The sequence below is a fragment of the Vigna umbellata genome, chromosome 4, assembly GCF_029865625.1.
Source record: "Vigna umbellata cultivar VRB3 chromosome 4, Vumbellata_1.0, whole genome shotgun sequence".
Taxonomy (NCBI): Eukaryota; Viridiplantae; Streptophyta; class Magnoliopsida; order Fabales; family Fabaceae; genus Vigna; species Vigna umbellata.
Window position 1 is genome coordinate 49,934,455 of NC_142168.1, and position 27,411 is coordinate 49,961,865.

General features: G+C 37.1%; 1 protein-coding gene and 1 long non-coding RNA gene across 2 annotated transcripts in view; both read right to left on the minus strand.

Annotated features, from left to right (window-relative positions):
- Nucleotides 1-7,485: 7,485 nt before the first annotated feature.
- LOC148200476 (uncharacterized) lies at nucleotides 7,486-9,930 on the minus strand. Its single transcript, XR_015786256.1, has 2 exons — nucleotides 9,772-9,930; nucleotides 7,486-9,668 (listed from the first exon to the last, which is right to left on the minus strand). It is a non-coding gene; the product is annotated as an uncharacterized LOC148200476 (long non-coding RNA).
- A 3,138-nt stretch (nucleotides 9,931-13,068) lies between these two features.
- The window catches only part of LOC124829769 (Protein kinase superfamily protein), a 28,154-nt gene continuing 13,811 nt past the window's right edge, over nucleotides 13,069-27,411 (minus strand). The window contains exons 14-21 of the mRNA XM_047303332.2: nucleotides 27,062-27,112; nucleotides 26,845-26,986; nucleotides 26,657-26,701; nucleotides 25,944-26,045; nucleotides 25,813-25,854; nucleotides 20,517-20,687; nucleotides 13,798-13,917; nucleotides 13,069-13,359 (exon numbers count right to left, since the gene is read on the minus strand). Coding sequence (XP_047159288.1) covers nucleotides 13,255-13,359; nucleotides 13,798-13,917; nucleotides 20,517-20,687; nucleotides 25,813-25,854; nucleotides 25,944-26,045; nucleotides 26,657-26,701; nucleotides 26,845-26,986; nucleotides 27,062-27,112 — 778 coding nt within the window. The 3' untranslated portion in view covers nucleotides 13,069-13,254. The remainder of the gene's footprint in view (nucleotides 13,360-13,797; nucleotides 13,918-20,516; nucleotides 20,688-25,812; nucleotides 25,855-25,943; nucleotides 26,046-26,656; nucleotides 26,702-26,844; nucleotides 26,987-27,061; nucleotides 27,113-27,411) is intronic.

The window sequence follows — 27,411 nt, forward strand, 5'->3', positions numbered from 1 at the left end:
ACACATAGCAACTAACCTCCTAGTTCCTCGACAATGTGCAATTGGAAATTTCCATTCCCTAGGGACTCTTGTTCTTTGGTTTCTATGCTTCACCGCATCACCCACTCCTCTTCTCCCTTTGTTCTCCTCCTACCACGTCTTCTCTCTCACCAACCCTTCCCTTCCTCAAGTTTCAAATTCTCTTTCCCACTATCACCAAAACGTCTCACTCTCAACCTCATCCCTATGGCTTCGTTCAAGGTTGATTGGTATGCGTGGGGCGAAGAAGCCTTCGTCGAAGCACGCAGGTGAAACGTGCCTATCTTCTTATCTAGTAATTATCTCCCTTTGTCTATTATGTTTTCCTTTTGTCAATTTTGATTTTGTAATTGGAACTGGATCCAACGCCAATGGAACTGAATGCACCCATTACTTTTATTACGCACATGATTGGAATCGAATATCACCAATACTAGAACCGAATCTATACGCGTGGTCAAGCCAACTTGAGATGGAATTATAGAATAATCAAAGGACAAATGAGACTTTATACCCTCCATCCCACCAAATCTCACCACATTTGCGGGTGATAGAAAAGTTCTCCATCCCGCAATTCTCTACAAATCAGTCGTCGCAGATTTCACCTGAATTCATCGCTCTCAAATCTTCATGAATAGTGTTTTATGTTCAAGTGAACACAACGTAAAATTTCTTTGTCCCCTTCACTTTCTGATTCATCTGCAAAAGTACCTCCAAATGCATTAATCCTTAATGCATACTCCATTTTTCTGTGCATTTTAGATAGAGACTTTCTCAGCTTGGATAACTTTTTATCCAGTCTTTTGAATTCATTTACCACAAACTCTTCAAATTCAGATTGAAATTTTAAGTAGTACTTGGAGTTGTCAGTATTGGCAGGGTCAATTTCCTCATCTTTTTGTATTGTTTTCATCATTAACTACCCATCCAAGTCTATCTCTTCTGAGACCCATATGATGCATAGACATTTTCTCAATTATATTTCTCTTTGAGCACCTTACACTAATTTCATTTGAAGTATCCACACAATGAAGTCTTCGATTCCTACTAATGAAAACAACATAGGGAAAATGGTGCACTTGTTATCTAGTAATCCTTGTCATGTGATCACACACAACAGATTTCCAATCAGTTGGTATCTTGGCCCTTAAGGCATGTAGCAGATAAACATCTTCAGTTGTCAGTTCAGTATGTTTTTCATTTCTAAGAAGTAGAATCCAGACAATCACAAAATCACACAATCTCTCATTCATCTTGAGGTTACCAACACTGAAAAGATTATTGTCTACTGATTCTTCAGAGTTTCACAAGCAGTCTTTATAGATTGTCATCTTGTTAACTCCTTGTATGTCTTGATGACATTCCATACCTCCTGAACGAAACCCAGCAATTGTTTTCCAAACAGCTTCATCAATGCGAATATCAACACCCTTCACACGGGAGTGAATAATATTCCCTTTAGCCTGAATGTTCGCATAAAACACTTTCATAAGGTTTGGGTAATAGTCTCCTTCGAATTCCACAAACTTGGATGGCCCCAAATAAACCAACCATTCTTGAAAAATGAATCCCTCATTGCTGAAGAACTGAATGCTCAAGCATTTATACCGGATTACTTTTTTGAAACCCCAAAAGCAAACGAAATCTTTGCGCTTCTCTTCATGAGGATGCTTTCCACGTCGAGAGGATGGGGAAGCCATTTCGGATATGAGTATTAGAGACACACTTAGCACAGTTAGGGTTGAGGATCAGAACACAACTTTCACAAAGATTTTTCAACTTCAGAAGATATAAGGCACGTAACAAAGTATTTTCAGTAGTAGGCTCATTTCAATTTTTCAAACATAAAAGCCCATATCAAAATATTTAATTCATTTTATTAAATTTATTAGTAATTTCATTTCAGCACAGCTTTAATCAAAACAGAGAAACACACTGAAAAGCTAATCGATTTCATTTATAACATAACCGATTAAAAGTCTTGAAAACAATTTTTCATGCAAAATCATCAATCATACAAACTATAAGCAAATATGCATACAACATCCATTCACAACTAAATTTAATGATGCATGAATACATGAATTTGATAGTTTATGTTACCACATTGAGTCACTCAAGAATCTGTGATATATTCCACTGAAATCCATCCTTGAGCACTTTCCTGCTTCTGTAGAAGCTCAATTTCCTGCAAAACTCTTAAACGGTTTTATTGTAGGTACCCAAATAAACTTGGGACCTTTTTGGTTAGTCTCAGGAGGTTGTTCTTTAGGTATCCATTTGTACCTTCCACTTGGAACACCAACCTTTTTGTAATAACAATTTCTTCCTATATGCCCAATAGTATTACATTAAAAGCATGCATTGGTAATAGGTTTGCTTAGTTCAATAAATTTCTTAGAATTTATTCTGTTACTCTTTGCCTTATAACCTATTCATTGTATGTTGATAGCTTTACCCTGTGACTTTAAAACAGCTTCTAAATTATCTCTTCCTAGAGTGAACTTTGATAACAGGCAAGTCAAGTAATCAATCTTTTCTAAATGAGCAGTGCAGTTTTCACAATCTTTCTCCACAATCTGAATTTAAGTTTTAACAGAATTGTTAACAGATTGCAAAACAAGTTCTAATTCATTCTTAAGCTTCTCTTTTTCTGATGCAATTCTACCTGACGTACCTCCCTCAATGTTTTCTTTGTAATTTTTACATTTTATTATATATGTATATCAGCTTGCAAGGAGTATGAGTTACTATAAATACCCAACTCCTCTCTTGTATTGGGCACTTTTGAGATGGATGAGAATTATATTTCTGAAACCCGAATAATTCTCCTTGAAAGTCAGGCTGGAGAGTCCAAGGACTCCCTCGAGCCACCTTCCGGCACATTTCCCTCCATTTTCATTTTCAACAATCACATTTGTGCTTCTCTCTCATCATCCTCGCTGGTTCACCTTTCCATCGATACTGTGCAACTTAGCAGCCACACGTCAACGTCCTCGTTGCTTCGCCAACGCATCTACCAGCGTCAACGCTTTTACCTCTACATCAATCGCCACATCTTCATTTCACTCTCGTGCATCCCTCGCACATTGTTGACAATAATTTTTTATCTCTAGAAACGAAACCAAAAACTTTTTGATGGATCGGCTAGTGTACCGAATCGCACAAGTAATATAAAATGGTAAGACTAAGTATCGTATCCCTGAAGACTCTTGGCATTAAACAGTTGTGTGATAACTCAATTAATTAAGACTTAAATAAAATGAGATTGTTGGTTTCAAATGCAAAAACATAAAATTAAATATGAATGCAAATTGATCAATAGTAAAGTAACACAAAGATGAACAGAGGTTGTTTATAAAATGAGATGAGTATGTTGTTAGGGTTTGATTTCACCAAGTTTACTCTCATGCATATAAGAATTATTCTTTTTACATTAATATTAACGTCACTCATTAAATTACTTCAAACCCGATCCCTTGGCGCAATAAGTCTGTCTTAGTTCCTAGTTCGTGCAATTCTTAGCGTTCCTAGAAAATTAAGTATGAAGATCAAGAGCTTAAGACGACCAAGTACTCATACCCTCATCCCTGAGAAATATTACCCTTGGGAGAATTCAACAAGAACCTGAATTGTAAGGAACCTCCCGACACTCATGTAATTCATAAATCATGCTACTAAATGAGTTAAATAGAGCAAGCATTGAAACAGATGAATTCCCTAATAATTAATGAAAAAACATATAAATTAAGAATCAATTCAAATACATGAGAGTTCACAAGGTTACATCATTCCCCAACAACAAATAGAGTTTAGTTCCCCATAGACATGGAGAAACTATATGAATAATGGAAAAGCATGAGATAGTGAAACCCTAAGAGTAGAAGACGAAGCTCCCGCCTCCAGATCCGCCTTTAGAGAGTAGAAGAGTGTGTTGTTGTGTTGCTCCAACTAGAGATACCAAACCTAGACCGCCTGGGTCCTTTAAATAAAGTTGGAAAAGAGTAGAAATAGGGCCAGGTCAAAAAGAGTCGAAACAGAGCAAAACCTGGGCCAGATCTGCGACGCTCGGGCGCCCCTTTTTGGGCACCCGGGCGGTGGACGTCGATTTCTAGCGCCCAAGCCTCCAAAATGGGCGCCCAAGCTTCATAGTTGACTTTTCTGGTTGACTTTTCTACATTCTGGTTGACTTTTCTTCACTTTGGTTGACTTTTCTGTATTCCAACTATTTGGTACTTTAACTATTCCTTTAAATCATTCCAATAGCCTACAAAATCAAGGGAATTTGGTGATAAAATCATCAAGTATAACCTCAACTCTCTTATTCACAAAACTAAAGCAAAAACATGAGTCAAAGCAAGTTTCTAAGTGAAAAAGGGTGCATTTAGCATGAAAATTACATCACAGATAATGGTATTTTAAACCGTTAACACACATCACAGAGCGTCTCACTTTCTCTTAAGAGTTCTCTTCGTCGTGAGCCATTGCTTACATCACGGTAATCCTCTTTGTCCTCACAGATCCATCTTCTTCCACCATTTCTTTTGATTTCCACCGATTAAAACCTTGTTTCACCTTCAATCAAGTTTTCCACCGGTTGAAACCTTATTTTCCACCATTAAAACCTTTTCCGTCATTCAATCTCCGTTTTTCACCTATTAATCGGTCTGATTCATGTTTCCCCTCTTTTCTAGGGTTCCAACGGTCCATTTTAGGGTTCTTCGTGTTTCTAGGGTTTTCTACCGAACAAACCCTAGTTTCTTGAGTTCTGCTCAGATTCCTGCGTTCTTATCATGTTCTCAATCATTCCGCCGCGTCATTCTCTCGTTGAGGAAGTTTGGATCGCGCCTTCAGTTACTTCTCGGAGCCGCTCTTTCTTGGACCAATATTAATCAAAGATATATTTGATGTGTATTGCAGATTCGTGTTTGATCCAGGAGGAAGAAAATTATATCTAACAGAATAAGGCCATTACAAGATGGCCATGCTCCCAAGACTGTTTGGAGTTTCTTCATAAGACGATTGCCAGATTTGAGGACAAATCTTTTTTTTAAGAGGGAGGGTATGATGCAATCCTGCCTGGCGTACCTTCCTCGATGTTTTCTTTGTAATTTTTACATTTTATTGTATATGTATATCAGCTTGCAAGGAGTATCGGTTATTATAAACACCCAGCTCCTCTCTTGTATTGGGCACTTTTGAGATGAATGAGAATTATATTTCCGAAACCAGAATAATTCTCCTTGAAAGTCAGGCTGGAGAGTCCAAGGACTCCCTCTAGCCACCTTCCGGCACATTTCCCTCCATTTTCATTTTCACCAATCACCATTGTGCTTCTCTCTCATCATCCTCACTGGTTCACCTTTCCATCGATACTGTACAGCTTAGCAACCACACGTCAGCGACCTCGTTGCTTCGTCAGCGCATCTACCAGCATCAACGCTTTTACCTCCACATCAATCGCCACATCTTCATTTCACTCACGAACATCCCTCGCACATCACAAAGTGTCTCACTCTCTCTTGAGAGCTCTCTTCGTCGTGAGCCATTGCTTCCATCACGGTAATCCTCTTTGTCCTCACAGATCCATCTTCTTCCACCATTTCTTTTTATTTCCACCGATTAAAACCTTGTTTCACCTTCAATCCACGTTTCCACCGATTGAAACCTTATTTTCCACCATTAGAACCTTTTTCGCCTTTCAATCTCCATTTTTCACCGTTTAATCGGTCTGATTCAAGTTTCCCCTCTTTTCTAGGGTTCCAATGGTCCATTTTAGGGTTCTTCATGTTTCTAGGGTTTTCTACCGAACATACCCTAGTTTCTTGAGTTCTTCTCAGATTCATGTGTTCTTATCGTGTTCTTAATCATTCCGCTGCTTCATTCTCTCATTGAGGAAGTCCGGATCGCGCCTTCAGTCACTTCTCGGAGCCGCTCTTCCATCATTTTCATAAACAAGGTTGTTAATTTGATATTTATAATCTTTCCTTTCAGAATATAACCGATTTACCTTGTATTGCAATTTCATAGCTTCTGCATGTAATTCTTGAAAATCATCCAGCAACAAGTCATACTTTACTTCGATAGGCTCATTTTCAAAGTCGTTGTCACTATCTTCTGAATGTGTTGAACCAGCCATGAAACATAGGTTTGACTCTTTCTCTACACTTTGATCATCATCACTTGATGTGTCATCATCGTTGTTCTCCCAAGCAATGTAAGCCTTCCTTTGTTTACTTCTTCTCTTGTCCTATGGATACTTGGAGTCAGCCTTTTGTTTGTTTTTCAACTATAGACACTCCGGTTTGATATGACCATCTTTGCCGCATTCATAGCATGTAACAGTGCTGGTCTTGGAGTTCTTTCTTCCTCCTTTAGAGTTACCTGCATAGTCAGTTGTAGCAGTTCTACTTTTCATAAATTTGGTAAACTTTTTTACCATCATGTTCATGACTTCTTTTTCAGATATTTCTGCATCAGAGTCTACCTCAGATTCAGCCTTTCTTCAGGTTCTTTTGTTGGTAGTTTTGAGTGCAATCGATTGCTTTTGTTGAATCTCCTCTTCTTCCCTCAATCTACCAAGCTCCAACTCATGTTCCCTAAGCTTTCCAAACAAAGTAGCCATATTCATGTTAGTTAAATCTTATGACTCAGATATGGTAGTTACCTTTGGTTGCCAACTTCTGTTTAGGCTTTTCTGAATTTTGATGTTGATTTCCTCCTTTTCAAAAGCTTTGCCGAGAGCCATCAAGTGGTTGACTATATGCGTGAACCTTTTTTGCATGTTATATATGGTCTCTCCAACTTTCATCCTAAACATTTCATACTCCTGCACCAGGGAATTCTTTCTGGCCCTCTTGACTTCATTTGTTCCCTCATGCGTAACTTCAAGAACTTCCCACATTTCTTTAGCTGTCTTGCATTGGAAAACCCTAAAAAACCCATCAATTGTAAGAGTAGAGGCAATAACTATTTTCCTCTTAAAGAAAAATTTTTTAAAACAATTTTTCCATTAATCACATGAGTTGGTTCAAATGGACCATTGAGAGTAGCATCCATACACCCTTGTCTACTGACTCAAGAAAGATTTGCAATATGATTTTCCAAAAAACATAGTTTTTCCCAGCAAATAGAGGTGGTCTATTTGTGGATGCACCCTCACCAAAAGCGTGAGAAACAAAAGTCATTTCAGGATCGAACAATTGATTATACAAAAAGGTTAATCGATTTGTTTTTCAAATAATTTTTGATAACCAACTCTAGTACCAATCGTTAGAATTGATGAGCTTTGTTTCTCAACACCAAGAGTGGGGTGAATTGGTGTTTTATAAAAATAAACGCTTTTCAAATCTTTTTCGCAAATGGTATGATTCTTTAAATCTTTCTTGGACAATAAGCAATGTGCTTGCAATGAAACAATATGTGTAATTAATTAATGACAATATGTAATCGATTAATGTAGAGAGATAGAAGAAGAAAATCAAACTGTGATTTTTATACTTGTTCGGCCTCAATGCCTACATCTAGTGTCATTTCAATCAACCTGAGATTGAAAGCCAATTGCACTATAGAGATATGAGTTTTTACAACAAGACTTTTACAGCGACCAATCCTGTCAAAATGTAAACAACCTCTCTAACTTACTAATCTAATATAGCCAATACAAAAACATGTAGCAAGAACAATCATCTCCTGCAGTCACCCCTTTGAGAACCCTCTCAAAGTACAAAGAACACCACGTTCTTCTTCCTGGCTGCACGCACAGGAAACCACAAATCAAAGATCGTGAATCTTCTTCTCCTGATCAAACAACATTAGCCTCTTTAATCCAGTCAAGTTTGTTGCTCAAGAAATCTTCAAGAACAGTAAACCACTTCAAGTTCTTGTTTCTTAGAGCTTTTGATCACCTCTGTAAAACTTCTCAAACGAATATGAATCATATATGAAAATGTAAATCTCAATTTTCTTCTTCTCTTATTGAAATTCAATCATTATGTCAATATATAGTTTAAGTCAATCCTAACGCAATTTAATCGATTAGCCAACTTATGTAATCAGTTACATTTCACAGGTGTAACAAAATTACAACTAACTTGGCTCCTTAATTGAATACACAATTAATGCAATCGATTTTCATTAATTGAATACGCAATTAATAAGTCAGTTTTCAAATTTTAACAGACTTAATTGAATACACAATCCATGTAATCGATTAAGCTTCAACACCTAGCAGATTTTTGAAAACTTTTCTTTCCAAAATTCATCACAGCACATTTGAAAAAGATATGTGCAAACACACGAATTTTAATCGATTTACCAATTAATGTAATCGATTCAAAACTTGTTGTTTTGCCACACTTTAAAACTCAAGTTGTCTAATGACCTTAATTAATTATCACAACACTGTAATCGATTAAGTCATGCAAATATACTTTTGTGGATGTGATTTTCTATTTCAAAACATATATTGTGCAACACAGATATGATCACTTTTACAAGCCCAGTAGTATGCATCAATCAACACAATATTTCAAATGTGACCATCACAATATGTGCATCTTTCATAATAATAATAAACACATATAACATAGTACGTACACGTGTGTTTTTATTAACAATGTATTGTTATCATCAAAAACCAATATCACAGGGATTAGGTTTAGCTATTAAAATGCTCCCCCTATCAACAAAGGAGATGAACAGTGGTGTGGCGAAAGGGAGAAGACGTGATATAGGTTGCCATCACAATTAGGGTTCTACTATTTCTAGGTCAGGTTTCTGGATCGTGGTGGTATGGCGCATTAACGACGGCTCTACGATGACCAGGATGGTTGGTGATGGTGGGAGAAAAGCTAGAAAGATTGACTCAGTGTGAGAAAAAAAAATGACGTGATACTCCACCGCTAGCGAGCTCAGCTTCTTTTTACCGTCGTTGGTTTTGAAGAAGAAAAATTATAGTTTCTTTAAACAGAATGATCAAAATGCAGAAAAGTTTGAAAGAGAGACTAAAAACAAAATCGCTTGATAGTTTAGGGACTAAAATCATATTTAACCATTTTTTTTTAAATTAATTACTTTTTTCATTTAACCATTTTTTCTAAATTTAAGTTTTTTAAAAATTCAAATAACTATTTTATTATTTTTTATTATCATAAAAATAATTAAACACGCATGTATTTTTGTCAAATTATTTTTATTTAACATTATCCGCTGCCTCCAACTAACCTGAAGTTAATTCTTTTCCAGGCCTAACTCAAATCGTAAAGTTTCAAACACTTCTTTTATAAAGAAAAGAAGTAAACCTTAAAACTCTCAGATCCGTGAACTTCACGCCAAAATCGAGAAAAAAAGAAAAAAAAAATCAGTTAATGATATTAAAATTAATTTACTTACAGACGAAGGAGAGAAAGAAGCCACTGTACTTGTCTTGTCCGTTCGACGGAAGCAGACATTGAAAGATAGAGAGTAATCACCCGCGTTCTCACAATAGTGATACATGGAATTGGTGGAATAGGTAAAACAACAACTAACTATAACAGACATGAGATTACAGCGGTTCTTGCTTTACCTGACCCTCCAATCCCATTAAATCCAACACAGAGAACCGAGTTTATGCACAGATCTCTTCACGAACGTGCTGAGCATTCTCACTGAAACCTTATCGAAACAGAAACGGTTACGGAAAGAAATTGGGAAATAGAAAAATAAGGGAAAAAGTAGTATTTAAAATGGAGTGAATGAGAGAGCATGGACCTTATTTTGGGCTTTAAATCAGTGAACCTGACCTCATGATTCGTGAATGCGAAAGGCCAGGGCATCTTTGTGATTTTGCGTTATTTTTTGTTCTACTCTCGGTTTTTTCATGCAACTTTGCTTGGTGTTAAAAAAAATCTAAAATATTATCTTTTACAATTTTAGTTTTTGAAGTTTGGAAATACGCTTTGGATTGAGCAACAGATTTTTAGATATGAAGATGTATTCATAAATCTATATATCTATATATCTGTCGATCATAAAGCAATGTAATGTTAGTGTTAGTTGTATACTAAGTTAAATAATTGATATGTAAATATACTATGAAACTTTCTCAGTATTTTGTACAATTTCTATTTGAAAGCTGTCAACATTAGATAACTGTCAATAAATTACTCATATAAATAAGTCAGTGTATTTGTGATTAAGTAATTAAATTATACACATATTCATTCATCATCGATATTTTCTCCCTTCTCTGTTCCCTTTATCTTAGATGATATCATGAGCTATTTTTCTTGACGATCCTCATTCTAATTTAGCCTATGAAGCTCCGCCATGATTGGAAGTGGCGTAACACAATAATTAATTTAGTGAATAAAGACCATTTTGGAGAACATCCGAAGGTATAGGTACACCAACTTTGAACTTTTAAATAACTTTTTTATTTATTTTATTTAAACACAATTTAACATGATGAAAAATTTATATTATACTAAAAATTTATTATTTTAGTGAATTTTTAAATTCTAACCGCTTTCTATTAATTTCTTTTACGTATTTCTTTTATTTGAACTATTATTTTCCATTTGAATCATAAATTTTTTTATTTGTTTTTTTTTCAATTTAAGTTAAATGTGATTTGTTATATAATTATATATATATATATATATATATATATATATATATATATATATATATATATGTGTGTGTGTGTGTGTGTGTTTCGTGTTCTAGACTTTTCAATTTAGTTAGATATCCATGTCTCTATCGTGTTTATATCGCCCATGTTTCATAAATCTAATTAAAAATAACATATTTATCTTAATTTAAGATCTAAGCTTTCCAAACGAGGTGCAACAATGTTAACACAACGACACACAGTCAGTCAACGATGACAGCAAGAATGGCATGGAGCAGTGAAAGAAGGTATTTTAATATTTTCCCCCTAATACGGGTCTGCAAATAGTAGTAATAGAGGTGCAGGAAGAAAAGGTCATATAACTAGGGTCAAGAATTTTCGTCTCCTTAATGGATGATGGTGAGTGAGTTTCAGTCGATAGGGTTGGACGGACAATAACAAGAGGAAATCATGGCATTGATATTTGGTGTTGGAGAGGTAGTAAAATAAAACCTAGATGAAGATCTCATCTAACAAAGTTCAGATATAGTAAAATAAAACTTGGATCGACAAAGAGGAGTAACGATAACATGTATGGTGCAATTGAACAAGGATGTTGACGGCTTACACATTGTTTGGTTGAGAAAATGAAGGGACATGGAAATGATGTGGTGGTGAGAAAAGCAGAAAAGAGAAATAACTAAAATTACAAAACCAATCTGGAAAGCAAAACAAAAATACCTTTTCCAAAGCCAACATGAAGAGCATCAAGAAATTGCAATTGATTGATACATATGCTACATAGCCTCAAAAACACCTTCATTAATACATTTGCAATTGTTCTTTTGGGTGTATTTGGAAGTGGGGATTTGGGAGAGATGATTTGAATGAATTTGAGTGAATTTGAGAGTAATTTTTTAGTTGTTTTTTTGAATGGATTTGTGGATAATTGAGAGTGGATTTGAAAATAAAGTTTGTGAGAATTAGTATAGGATTTGATTGATGTGATAGATTTTAAAAATTAGTTTAATTGGTAGAAATTAAAGATTACAAAAATGCCCTTAATTATAAAAGTAATATAAAATAATAATTATTAATGTTATATTTAATTGTAAAAGTGTTTATAAAAAATAAAAAATTAAAATTAATTATTAAAATTAGTTTGAAAAATGTAAAAAAATTGTAATTTAGTAAAATAAAATAATTAATTCTCTCATATATCGAAGAAAACAAAGAACATCTTAATATTCATTATGGTTGATCCAGTTTCTTTCTACATTAATTTGTTGTCTTGGTCTTGATAAAAATAGCATAAGGCTTATTATGAGTTTTATAAAGCGTGAAATTCTGAAATATGAATGATGCATGCACTGGTGCATGCAGGTGGTATTTGTTGTGGAAGCACTTCATTTTGATATGGGCGATTTACTCTTCATTCTTCACTTCCATGGAGTTCGGTTTCTTCAGAGGCTTACCTAACAACATATTTCTCCTAGACATAGCGGGACAATTGGTGTTTCTGATGGACATGGTGATGCAATTCTTGGTGGGCTATCACGAAGTTCACTCCAACTCACTCTCCTTGGTCCTCGACCACTACAAGATCACCGTCAGGTACCTCAAGTCTCGCTTCATCTTCGACCTCCTCGCATGTCTCCCATGGGATTTCATCTACAAGTGCACCAACAATAACGACCTCCTCCACTCTCTGCTCTGGATCAGACTTGCTCGTGCTTCCTGTGTCACCCAATTCCTTAACACCCTCGAGAAGGATACAAGGATCAATTACTTGTTCACCAGAATCCTCAAACTCTTCGTCGTTGAACTTTACTGCACTTACCACCGCTGCTTTTCCTCCAACACACAAACCTTCATCTTGCAGAAATCTCCCTCATCTTCCTCCTCTCCGTCCTCCCTTTCACGCTGGACCCAACCATAGCCTTAGTAAAGACGACACCAATGCAGCGTTGGAATCGGATTTCGTACTCTATAACCGAGTACGCATGATTTCCAACCATAACTCCAAGGTGTAACCAGTTACGCTTCACGTGTAACCGAATACGCCCACTGTGCAACTCTTCTTCATCATCGAACCAATTACGTCGTTCTTTGTAACTGAATACACATCACTTCTTCAACTCCGTCGTTAAGCATGGTTGAATGGTTTGCTTGGAATTTTTAAAATAGGACGGGGCAAAACAATCTTTTCCACCCAAATCATCGCAAATCTTCTCATATTAGCGGGATGCTCCTTGTATCCGAATCTCGCAAATCCTCGCTTTTCCCTCCGTACAAATCGTGGCAAACGAACATGACTTTCTTCGCAAATCAATCTTCGCAAATCAGCGTGAACAGGAGTATCCACGCAAAGGAACATTGCGTAAAGGATAACAACTCAAGCCATATGAAGATATTCAAGAAAGAGATGATGATGATGATGGTGTTTGAGATGACTGTTCACCGTTTAATAACCTTCTTTCTTTGAATAGAAATCAAACAAGCAGAACATAAGTTTTATTTGTGAACAGAAGAATGCCAAGAGATTATGACATCGTCATGAAGCCCTATTTATTTATTCAATGCTCTCCGGTCTTGATGACAAGAACACAGATTTTAAGTTCAGCCACTTCTGTGAATCCACGTCACAAAAACACCCTCCTGACAGTTCTTGCAGCAGCACGGGATATTAACTGTCTAATCAAGTTGGCTGGCAATTGGAGCAATTGCTGCTGGGATTCTGGTGGGAGCTGGCAACGACAAAGATAGTCATGATTCAGCAGCTATATATGTATATTGAAGAAAGGGACAGTGCGCTTAAGATTAAATAGAAGTAATTATAATAATATTCTAATGATTATTTTTTAAAGATTTTAAAAAAGTAGAAGTTGATTCATGTTTGCTGACAATGAAAATATTTTGAGAAGTTGTGATATTACTTTTGATTATAACCAGATTTATGATTCTTTTCCGTTTCCCCGTTGTTTTGAATAAACTCCAACAAACACAAAAAACTATAAACAAAAGTGAATATTTTTTAAAATGAAGTGATTATTTGATGAAAAATATTTAAACAAACAGGCCAATATCAAGGAGCAAAATTCCTTGACCTGTGACTTGTCCCGGCTAATGAAAAAACGGGGAAGTGGCTACAATTCTTAAATAAAAATGGTAAGGGCTAGATTTACCTCGAGAATGATAGAAAGAACAGGAAGAATGTCTTGAACGGATTCAACTTGATTTAAAACTGAAGAAAGCTCCTCCATGTACAGTATTTGATTCTTGTCAGGACGCGCCTGTCTGCTTCCCTACATGTCAAGTACAAAAACCATTTACAAGATAAACAGCACAGTAAAATGATTACCCATTTATCATTCCAAGTTTAGTATGTATATTTATTGATGAAAGCCTGACTTACATAGTCATGTATAATAAAACACGTAAAAACCAAAACAGATAATCATATTGCAATTTACAAACCAACAAGAAAACATCAATTCTGAAAATATGTTCGGCCTTATGAGGGACGAAACAGGGTATTACTATCCTTGGTATGGTGTAACAAGTTTGCCTTTACGACTTCTCCAGTGCATGTAAAATGAAAATAGAAAAGTATCATGTCTCTTTGAAGATAGCTTAACACATACATCTGCGGAAACCATTAGTCGTGAGGATAAACATGCCCATTAAACAGTGTACTGCACAGAATTTGGAAACCGACTACTTGGGGAAAAGAGTCCAGTCATAGTGCACGATCAAGCTCTTTCACATTCAATCATGGGTTATTCACTCTATCGCATTCAAGACAACCGATGAGAAAACACTCTACAATCATGTAAGTGTGAAAAGTCAAATCAACTCGGGTTGGAACACAAACCGAACAACAAAGGACTTTTTCCTTTGAGAAGTGGGAAGATAAGCACAATAGTGGTTTGATTAAGATTGTCCGTGTTCTAGGCCAACAAGGATGCAACTGGGGTTATATCGAATTATAGAGGAAGGACAGCGACTGTAGGCTTGGTTATTGTGCCCAGAGTAAAAAAGAGCTGACATCCAAATTGAGTTTCCAAAAGAGAGCAAGCTGAAAAAGTGAACAAGTCCCTGCAAGTTAATATTACTAAGGTGGACTTGCTAAAGGAAGAGGTCGTGCGATTACAAGTTTGTGAGGCTGAATTCTCTGAGATGGGACAAGCAAAGGGAGGAGCTGTAAACTTGTAGATCAGTAATTTGGGTATTACTTTCCACACTAATGTTGTGTTTATTTTAAAGGATGATACTGTTCAAGGTGATTTGGTAGGACGAATTAGAGTCATTATTCATGTTCGTTTGAATGAATTTGAGAAGAGGGAAGGGAGGAGATTTGCGGGATGAAAGGCGTGTTTCATGTTCTGTTAGGTTCCTGAGTTGGAAACCTAACTAGGACAACCCAATCACACACACAAACAAGAATTAACACTGTAAAAAGAATGGGTATTTGTATTGATATTCAAAGAAAGTACACAGATAGCGCTAATGGAGGCCTAATCCTCCTCTTATCCCTAACGGAGGCCTAATCCCCCTCACAAGGTTCAAGACCTGTCTGTACTAAGAAAATGACTCCCCCCACAAAATTACCAAAAGGCTTATTTATACTCTCTTTCTCCCCCTAACAGCCTAACAAACTTTCCCGCTCTTTATTTTTATCATAAATCCATTACCCATCCCATATCCTAACATTACACCCCGCTGCAGAACAACCTTGTCCTCAAGGTTGGAAACGGGACGCTTGATCTCATGGCTCCTTTTCATCATCGTGTTACCATATGGAGGAAACCTACTGGCTATGTCCTCCAATTCAAATCAGGAGGCTTGGGTGGTGGCAAATCCTCCTCCAATGATTTCCATTCTTCATCACGGGGAGGGTATTGTAACAGATGGAACAGTGAAAGAGACAGTTTCACCGAACGGTAAAGGAAGCTACCGAACGGCCAAGGACCTCTACACCGAACAGCAAAGTACTGATGCACCGAAAGGTAGAGGACTCTCACCATAGTTAATTTTCCCCAGTCTAGAGTTAGTTCTCTTGTTCGTTCAGCTACCATTCGTCCTATAATGGTCAATATCGTTCAGTGCCCTATCAGACCGTGCAGCTTCATCGTTTTTGGCTGAATAGGGCCTCCAGCCAGGTCTAATTCAGTCTCAGCTCCTTCACTCTCCTCCTCTTCATCCTCCGCCAACCTAACCATCCGTCGACTCCTTTCTGGCTAATAGGGGCCTGGGCCGAACGGTCCCCAACACCTGAAACACCTTCCCTCCTTTCTCTGTTTCAGGAATTCTGAGTAAGGCAGATTCCGGGTGTTCCATACTGACCCCACACTCTCGGCAGCTTCCGATCGGCCTGGTTGATTGAAGTCGCATCTCTCGGATACTCTCGATCGGCCTAGGTTATAGCTATCGGTCTCGGACCGCTCGGCTACTCTCGCTCGGCCTGGGTTATAGCGACTGGCCTCGGACCGTGTCACCTCACCGCTTGTTCGTCCCCCAGACAACTGGTCTTCTATGGCCTCGGACTGCTCGGCCACTACCGATCGGTCTGGGCTATAGCACTTGTCCTCAGACCGTTCGGCGACTCTCTGGAACTCCTCGACATCCCTTGCGATCCGCATCGCCACCATCCATTCCTGCGGTTCATGCTGTCGGACTTGATTCCGAATGTCCTCTTTCAATCCCGCAAGGAAATATCCTAATAGTTGCTCTTCCGGCACCCTCGTTCAACCCGCCAATATCTTGAAGTATTGTACATACTCGTCCACCATCCCCGTCTGTCTCAATGTCATCAACCGCTCAACAATGGTTCCAAACCTTATCACCAGGGCTTCCTTCAAACCATCCCATGAACGATTCTTGGCTTTCTCATTCCAAGCTCTGAACCAGTAGCCAGCGCTCCCCTCTATGCTCATATACGCCAATCGTACCTTCTCTTCCGCTACCCTCTGAATCTCCGAACAATTTCTCTACTTGAGCAATCCATCCCATCGGGTCGAGCCCTTCAAAAGTGGGTAATTCTACCCGTTTCACCCAATTAGGTGGTGTGTCTCCTGGGTCGTCCTCCAATTCTTCCTCCGAGCTCTCTCTTCTCCTCTCCGAACTCTCTCTTCTCCTTCGTCGATTGTTATTATTGGACCCCTAACTTCCTTCCGAATTTCGTTCCAGATTTCGCGCCAACCCCTCTACCACTCGTGTCAGCTCTTTTAATTTAAGTCTTGGCGAATGCCCATATTGTCCGCCTTCAATTCTTCTCCCGCAATCTCCAACGCGCGCATCCTCCCTTCAATTCGGTTCTCCAATGCATGTAACTTCCCTTCCATCTTGCTCTCCCTCCGATTTGGATCTGGCAGCTTCTCGATCCGTCAATTCTCCTTTTGATACAGCAGAGCTCTAATTCTCGATCCGTCAGGTCGGACCAATTTGTTAGGTTCCTGAGTTGGAAACCTAACTAAGACAACCCAATCACACACACAAACAAGAATTAACACTGTAAAAAGAATGGGTATCTGTATTGATATTCAAAGAAAGAACACAGATAGCCCTAATGGAGGCCTAATCCCCCTCACAAGGTTCAAGACCTGTCTATACTAAGAAAATGACTCCCCCCACAAAATTACCAAAAGGCTTATTTATACTTGTTAGAAGTGGACTTTAAGCCTAACTCAACCCCATAAAGCCGGCTTGTAAGGTGAGGTTTGCACCTCACTTATATATTATAAATTGGTCTTATCTCTAGTCGATGTGGGACTTCCAACACACCCCCTTCACGCCAAGGTATAGACATCTCGTGCGTGATAGTAGAAATTGGGTGGTCCGATAACGGCCCAATAGCGGGTGGAATAGAAGAATAGAATGCCCACTTAGAACTCGCTAGGATAGGCTCTAATACCATGTTAGAAATGGACTTTAAGCCTAACTCAACCCTACAAAACCGGCTTGTAAGGTGAGGTTTGCAACTCACTTATATATTATAAATTGGCCTTATCTCTAGTCGATGTGGGACTTCCAACACACTCCCTTCACACCGAGGTATAGACATCTCGTGCGTGATAGTAGAAATTGGGTGGTCCGATAACGACCCGATAGCGGGTGGAATAGAAGAATAGAATGCCCACTTAGAACTCACTAGGATAGGCTCTAACCATGACTCTGATATTATGTTAGAAGTGGACTTTAAGCCTAATTCAATCCCACAAAACCGGCTTGTAAGGTGAGGTTTGCACCTCACTTATATATTATAAATTAGCCTTATCTCTAGTCGATGTGGGATTTCAACTTGAGATTGAAACTGTAAAATAATTCTTGAGGGTTTGATTGATCCCTCTCATAATCTTCTATTTATAAAAATAAATTGATACAAGAGTACATGATAATTAGAGTAACCTTAGACACAATATAATCATGATAGTGTAACCTAGACACAATATAATCATGATAAATAGGGTAACCTAGACACAATATAATCATGATAAATAGAATAATCCTAGACACAATATAATCATGATAAATATGGTAACCCTAGATATAATATAATCATGATAAATAGGGTAAATATTCTAACAATACTCTCTTTCTCCCCCTAACAGCCTAACAAACTTTCCCGCTCTTTATTTCTATCCTAAATCCATTACCCATTATACCCTACCACCCCATATCCTAACATGTTCGCTGATGGGGAAGAAATTTACAATGATTCTATATCAAAAACCTATTTTACCCCTCTGCTATCATTCAAAATGAGGCATGGAGTATTCGATTCCTGTATTTGGTTCCAAGGGAGGTGGAATAGATTCCACCTTATGTAGAAAAAGATGAAGAACTCGTAAGGTTACGAGCATGATGTATTCGGTTCCAACGTAACCGATTCCAAAGCTTCCTTATTCGATTCCAATGGTAGGTGCACTTCTTGTTTTGCTGTTTTCATGGCTTCTCACCCATTTACTTTGTGTTGCAAGTGGTACGTGATCTAGGAACGTGGAAGAAGAAGGAACAGGAAGACAACCCAGATTGTGGTGGAGTTGAACTTGCAGAAATGGTGTTGTTGTTGAGTGTTGCTTCCATGAGGGTGTTCGTATTTCCAAAAATGGAAGGAGAAAAAGGATGGAGTTTGAACAAGGAAGAGTCTGCAAATGGCACCAGAAGTAGAAAGAACAGAGTGGGTGTAGGCTTTTTTCTCTTCTTAATCTTGAGAGGTAGAATTTATGAATACTTGAATACAACTCAACTCAGTTACTCTCTCTCTTTCATTTTAAAAAATAATTTTTATTTTTTTTCTCCTTATAATAAATTTTACAATTAAATATATTATTAAAAATTATTATTATATATTATTTTTACTACTAAGGACATTTTGGTAATCTTCGATTTTTATTAATTAAACTATTTTTTTTATCTTTTACATTGGTTAAATCCTACACTAATTTTTACAAACTTTACTCCCAAATCTACTCTACTCATCTCCAAATCCCTTAAAAAAAACAACAATTAACTTACCCTCAAATCCATCAATTCCCTCCCTCCCAAATGCATCCTTCAATGTGAACACAACTTAAGAACATAATTGCCTACGCAGACTGATAGCCTTTACATTGACTTGCCTACATAATTGTCAGACTATATAACTTTCCACACTGAGAAAATAATTGCCAAATCGCAGGCTTATAGCCTTCACCTTAATTTGCTAATAGAATTATCTCCCTCTACACATACGAGTGCATGGAGATGCAAGTAGAAAATGCAAGGCTCTTAACAATCAATTGAACCATTTTTAGGTCAGGTTTTCTCGCCTTAAAAATGTTTATGACCCCTGAATCTAAAATGTAACACTTTTCTTTTGGTTTTGATGATTATAAATTACATTAACTTTATGTTTCAACATTTCACAAAAAAAATGTGTTGAGTTCCTAGTTTATTCTGAGAGATAATAAAAACTCAGGCAATACATTTTATAAAACTGTATTACCAACTACTATTTGTTGCAGGTGAAATCAATATCCAATGGCGGAAATCAGATTGGTCCAGTCACAAATTGAATTGTGATGCTTGGACTATTTTACTCTTAAGTAGAAAAAGTTGTGTCCTAATTATTAATTATAAGTTTTTGGCTTAAATACTCAATCCAATATTCAACTTTAATATTGTAGCACTGGACTCTTATTGAGTGTTATGCAACTCGTTAAGGAATTAAAACTAAAGAGTTATATATTGTCAACATTTAATTAATATAATTACTTAATCCCCACCCATATTTTTAACAAAAACCTATATTTATCAGTCCCAAATTTGGAGAAAAAAAATATTTCTTCTGTTTTGCAATAATGAGACCATTGGACCTATAACTACATGAACCTGTTATTTATTTTAGGAAATACAAAGAGCTAATTCTAAGGAAATAAATCCCTGTAGTTGTGGGATTGTTTTTCAATACACAATCCTAATTTTAAAAGCAAGATACACCTATGATAAAAAATAAAATTATAATAAGGAGAAAATGAAAAGCTTCCTAAAATACATAATGAACAGCGTGGTTGTGACAATAAGCTTACTATTCATTGTCTTTAAAGGGCAGTCAGTTAGAAAAGAACAGCACTTTTATAAGATTTTAGTTTGAAATAGATTTTGGTATAGAGGCAAAAGAAGGCTTGGTTGTTGTATTTTTTATTTTCTACACACTTTTTGTTTATAGGGAAGATAATTATTTTCTAGATTTGATATGATATAGTGTGGTATGAAGCCCGAAGGTTTTGACATAAGACATACTGAGGTCCTTGCTTCCCAGGTTTAAAACTTAAGGTAAAATGTCAAGTGGCCCTCAAACTGAAATGCACATGATTATAAAATCCATAGATATAAATCTCTTCAAATAAAATAAAAATCTTACTGTATTGAACTCTTCTTTTCTTCTAGCTCCCAACAGCAATAGCATAAGGCGTTGGAAGGTTCTCAAGTTGGTTATATCTTCATCAGTCAATACAGGGGAATAAAAGAAACCACTGAAGGGAACTCTGGCAGCAGCTGTCTCCAAGGTTGCTAGCCCAAGTGCATCTAAACCCTAAATATCGGTTTAAAAGCAAATTAGAAAACTTGCAGTAGGGATGAAAACTAGAAATAATGAATGAAGGATCTAACGATGTCAAAAAAATAAACCAATCACCTGCATGTTTTTTTACCTAAAATGCATGAAAAGACAAATTTAAGTTTTTGCTAACTTGAAAAATTGATAAAAACATGATCAGATGGTATTAAACCATTATTATTGTTTCTTTCCAAGAATCTAGACAACGTACTGATAAACTGACAGTAAAGCAACAAAATACAAAAACAAAACATAAAGCTCAATGCTGGAGCTGAATTTCTATCCCAATGAAGTACTTTAATTTTCTTAGGTCCTTCATTTCAAACTAAACAACAAAATTTTCTTTCAAGATTTATTTCTCATGTTCATTATCTCATGCCATATCATCAACAAAGACCAAGAATAGAGTAAGTTTGTCTTCTAGGGAATGTTTGATGAACAAGGTATGGTCACCTTGGCTTTGTTGATACCTCATGTGTTAGGTTTCTTGTTATATCAAAATAAACAATCACAAACAGAGAAATGATACCTCACTGTGAGACAGCAGTTTATTGAATGGAAAATACTGAAAACAATTAACAACCTCCAAGGGAAAACATTCCCTTCTACACAGGACAGTCCTTGTTCAGAAATAAAACACTCAACAACCATAACTAGTATACACCCCCTCCTTAAAAGACAAAAACTGCCTAACTACTAAATAAAACTTACCCTAACTTATGTTTACACTCCTATTAACTATCCCTAACCACTTCTTACTAACTTCTATGTTTTATTTTTCCTAACATAAACCTTCAAAGACCTATTAATATTGCCGGGATCCGAACAACCTTGTCCGCAAGGTTGAAGTCAGGAAATTGATCTCTTATCAGTCCTTCTTCTTCCCATGTTGCACCCTTCCATTCAACGCTGCCCCTATTCCTCCCCCTGAAGCATCACATTCTATATGAAAAGTCTGGGTAAAATCTGGCAACATTAGAATTGGTGCCGAGGTTACCGCCTTCTTCAATCTGTTCATTGCCTCTTTGGCCCGTTCGGTCCAAGCGAACTGCCCCTTTTTCAACAATTCAATTAGGGGTTTGGCTATCTTGCCGTAGTCCTTCACGAACCTCCTATAATACCCCGTCAAGCCCAAAAAACCTCTCAAACCCTTCAAGGTTCTCGACTCCTCCCACTCCCGAACGGCCTTGGTCTTATCCGGGTCCATCTCTACCCCCTTCTCGGAGATCTGATGCCCCAGATACTGAATCTGCGCCTGCCCGAATTCACACTTCTTCTTATTAGCTAGCCACTTACTCCGCTCCAGCACCTGTAATACTATTTTGACATGGTCCACGTGTTTCCCCCATGTCGGGCTGTACACTAATATATCGTCAAAAAAAACAAGCACAAACTTCCACAAATATGGGTGCAACAAGCCGTTCATGGCGCTCTGAAAAGTTGCCGGCATGTTGGTAAGGCCAAACGGCATCACCAGGAACTCATAGCCTGATGAGTCCTAAAAGAGGTCTTATGAATATCTCCTTCACCCATCCGAATTTGATGATATCCGGCCTTTAAGTCAATCTTAGAGAAATATTTAGTCCCCCCTCAACTCATCTAGGAGCTCCTCACCGGAATCGAAAATTTGTCCGGTATAGTCGCACGGTTCAGAGCTCTATAATCTACACAGAACCGCCAACTCACATCCTTCTTTTTGACCATGATGACCGAACTAGAGTAGGGACCAGTACTCGGTCTTATTATCCCAACTCTCAACATATCTGTCACCTGTCTTTCAACCTCTTCCTTCATGAGGTGAGGATATCTACAGGGCCGAACGTTAATTGGATCCACCCCTTCCTTAAGAGGTATTCGATGCTCCATATCTCTGTTTGGGGGCAGCCCCTGTACCTCCTGGAAGACACTGGAATGTATCTTCAGAACCTTATCCAGCTCTGCCCTCTGTACATCTGTCAACTCCATCTGCCCCTCACTTTCCACCTCCTTCTCGGCTAGACCCAGATCCCAAACCAACGTCCACGTCTCCACATCTGTCAGCTTTAATAAAGCTTTCGGTTCTACTAGTTGCCTGGCTAGCGTTGGATCCCCTTTACTCTTCACCTTCGTACCCTCCTGGTTGTACACCATAGTCATCTCTCTCCAGTTTATCATCACGTCTCCCAACTCAGCCAACCACTCTACGCCCAAAATGATACCCACACCTCCTAGTTCAAACAAATGGAATTCTTCCTCCACGATCGCCTCCCCCAAACTCATCCGAACCTTCTCACACCACCCATGGGTCAGTTTCTTTTGTCCATCTTCTAGACTCACCTGATAAGGTGGTGTGTCTACTATGGGTAGCTTCAGCTCCTCAACTAATTTTCGGCTAATAAAGTTGTGGCTGGCTGGCTGACGGCCGGCGGGCGGTGGCGGAAAACGACAATAACGAACAGATGCGAGACCGAAACCAGAGCGGGATCGACCCGCTCTGATACCAAGTTGAATATAGTGAAATCTACCTTGTGTTCAATATACACACATGGTCATCTACTTATAATAGAACAAATATAAGCTAAGCCCAATATACAAATAAGAAATAGTAACAAACTAACTAATAAAGATAAAAGATAAAGATAATATATCTAACAGTCCTATTCAAAACCTCAGTTTGTCCATCAAACTCAGGATGGTATGATGTACTCATCAATAATCTAGTATCTTGAAGATTAAACAATTCCTTCCAAAACAAACTCATAAAGGTGGGGTCTCTCTCACTAAAGATGGAAGAAGGAATTCCATATAGCTTCACCACCTCCTTTACAAATACTTTGGCTATGGACCTAGCTAAATAGGGGTGTTTTAGGGGGATAAAATGTCCATACTTACTCAATCGATCAACCACCACAAATATTGCCTCATACCCATTAGATTTGGGGAGTCCCACAATAAAGTCCATACTTGTGTCATCCCAATGGCCTGTGGAATGGACAAAAGTTGTAGCAAACCTTAGGGTGAGGAAGCCAAATACTTGTGTTGTTGGCACACCATGCAAGAAGCTACAAAATCTGTCACATCCCTCTTCATGCCTACCCAATATAGAGTTTGTGCCAATTTCCTATATCTTTTGAAAATTCCAGAATGACCCCATGTTTGTGTTACATGAAATTATGCAATTAACCTCTAGATCCATGTGGATTAGGCCGAAAGAACCAATCTCCCTTTGTAGTTCAGCTGATCATTCTCCATTGTGAAATTTGGATGAGTTAGGGTTTTTCTCCAAATCGTTGATCTTTTGGAGTATTGGATCATGTTAGTAGAAAATAGGACTGATTTTATTATTTGAATAATAAAAAATACATTCTCATATCCTCTATTTGTAACAATCTAATTCTCCTAAAAAGGAAAAGAGGGAAACTAGGGAAACAATATAAAATAGAAGATTATACATCTATTTTCTCTAATTAGGAAGAATCCAAAGATATCTTCTCTAATTACAACACTCCCCCTCAAGTTGGTAAGTGAATATTAATCATTCCCAACTTGCCTACTAGATCTTGAAATCTACCCGGAGAAAGTCCTTTTGTAAAAAAATCTGCTATTTGAAGTTTTGTAGGAACATGAGTTGTAATCACAAAGCCTTTATCAAGATTATCATTGATGAAATGTCTGTCAATTTCAATGTGTTTGGTTTTGTCATGTTGTACTGGATTATGGGCTATGCTCATGGCAGACTTATTGTTATAGAGTAGTTGCACCGGGTTATCCACTTTGACTTTAAGATCATCCAAAATAATTTTCATCCAGAGTCTTTCACACATTCCTTGAGCAAGAGCTCGAAATTCAGCTTCTGCACTAGAATGGCATACTCTATCTTGCCTTTTGCTTCTCCATGTTACCAGACTATCTCCAAGAAACACACAATACCCAGAAGTAGATTTTCTGTCAGTAATAGAACGTGCATAGTCAGCATAATAGCCCCTTTCTTGGATTTGACTTCAAGTATTGGAGAATTTTGTTAACTGCTTGCATGTGTCTCTCTCTTGGATCATGTATAAATTGGCTCACTACACTAACTACATAAGCAATGTCTGATCTTGTGTGCTACATAAGCAATGTCTGATCTTGTGTGTGATAGATAGATCAATTTTCCCACCAATCTTTGATATTGGGTCTTCTCTACAGGAGCACTTTCCTTACTTCCAATTATGTGATTCTGTTATATAGTTCGTTATTGTTTCTTATTTGTATTTTGAGCTTAGCCCATATTTCTTTTATTATAAATAGATTGCCCTATATGTGTATTCAACACAAAGGAGATTAATCTCATATAGTTTTCATTATAGTTGTTAGGATAAAATAAATAACAGGGATTCCTTAGGCCCCGCTAAATGAAACAAAACAATAAGACAAAAAGCTCTAATGATAGCAGTGGTGACGTAGGAGTTGCAAGGGTGGTAGTGAGGCAGGTACGATAGGTCCAACAAAAGCTCTGGACAGCTAAGACAAAGCTATGGCAAAAGTTTCGAAAAGAAATTTGGTGAAGGCAAGTCCAGCGATGATCCGACAACAGTGCAGCTCTAGCATATGGCAGTTGATGGTGGGAAGTAGTGCCATAACCACAAGTTGGGTACACTTCCGACAAATCCAATAATTAAAGGAAATGGGTGCACATTGGGCAACCCTAATAAGAACAGTAGACTGTAAAGGAAAAATGCAAAAGCGAGGCTCCCAAGATCGGAAGCTTTATACCAACTTGAAAGGATTAATTTAAAAGAAAAAAGGATTATTATTCAATTGATTGATTTGAAATAATACATCAACCTCTATATATAAAGAATTCTAATCCTAAAGTAATGATTACAAAGAGACCTCTAGAACCTTCTAACATCTTCTAACAACTTATAGTAGTACACTTAATGTCCAACTAAAAAACAGCTTACAAAAACAACAACAAAGTCTTATCCTTCTAGGTGAGGTAAGCTATTTGGCATGGTTAAAAACCAAACCTCATACAAATCCTACAACAGAAAATCAATAAATTCAGACCATATATCCAACAATGTTGTTTCATATACCTCACTGCTATTTAGTGCTAATAAAAAACCAAGAGACTTACTTTAGCAAATTCTTGAACAATTATTTCCCTCACAAATTCACCCTGCAAAGATTTTTGCAAGATCCAATTTAGAGGCGAGAAGTTACAGGTGGCAAAAATTATAACGTTAATCCATATTGAATAATAAGAACCTTTTCTGCCAGCGTAAAAGAAAGAATTTCCTTCATAACCATTCTCGAATCAGTGCCTTCAACTTGTTTTACTATGGCCTTTTCTGTTTTGGCACGGAGAGACTGTCATGAAACTCTATCAGGATGGTTTGAACAAATAAAATTCATCAAGAAACGAGATTTATTAGGAAGGAATATCTTGCCAAAAATGCACAAGGTACTTTGAAGCATTCAGTGATACTAATATCTCCGTAATATAGCTTGATTTAACTCAGTAGGATGATTCTAAAATAGGACCAAACTTTCGCAATGTACATTTGTAATTTAATGCCTGAACCAACATTATATAATACTAAATTGGAAATAAATGACAAAGTTAATAGGAAAGTTTCAACATATAATCTTTTTAATTCTTAAATCCTAAGCAATAACTAACAACTAGCACGACACCTTAGCAGATTTAACGAAAACCCTAATGATAACAATCAAGTACTTTGTTTAAACGGACTAGTGAATGGATGAAAATCCAGCTCTAAGATCAGAACTTACAAGTATAATTTATATATTCTTTAAATAAGCTCATTTTGTTAATCAATGACCCATACAATTGATCAATGACCCATTTAGTTTCTAAACAGGTTTATCAGACTGACTCTAGACGTTATTAATAATAAAAGTATGCCTTCATACCAAAAATAGTAAAAAAAGTAAAGAAATTTAAAAGATAATTTTACCTCTACCACCAAAGACTCTAGACGGTCTATTCTAAAAACTCCATCCTGGAAAAATTATTATAATTAAAATAATGTGAGAAATGTTAGAAAATATTCCAACACTAATTACAGCAAGTAGAAGCATTGATCATCAAGATGTCAGGTGAGGTACCACAGAGAAATCTTGGACTTCCCTCTTTTATGCTTACCTTGTAAAGAAGATTCTCCAAAGAAGATTTAAGCTGAGGAGAGCCATCAGTAAGTACTTTTCGGGCTATCCAAGGGTAAGTACTACCCAAAACTTTGTACTCGGGGTTAAAGCTGATTGCAATTCCTTCCAGTACAGCAAGGCTAAAGACAAAATATTGTTTAGAATTTTGAACAGACATTATTGGTTGTGTTGTAGTAACCTGTGGAAAGAACTACCTTCTAATGACAAGCGAGAAGTATGAAGGTATTCTAAATTTGAATTTATACCTGGAAGAAAAAAGAACAAAAGAGATGACAGTTTGTCAAAGTCAAATATAGACTAGACAACCAACATCGGGAAGACAAAAAAGCAGCAAGGAACAAAAATGACACTATTTAATATACAGAGAATGTATTAGTATAGGCAAAGGAGAAGTTATTGCTGCATGAGGTGACAGCTGTAACAGTTATAACTCCCAATTATAATCACTTAACTGAAAGGACACCTAACAGCTAAAAGAATAGATCTAAACAACAAAATTGGAGAGTTGATTATTTCTTATTATGAAATAGTAGAGAAGATTAAG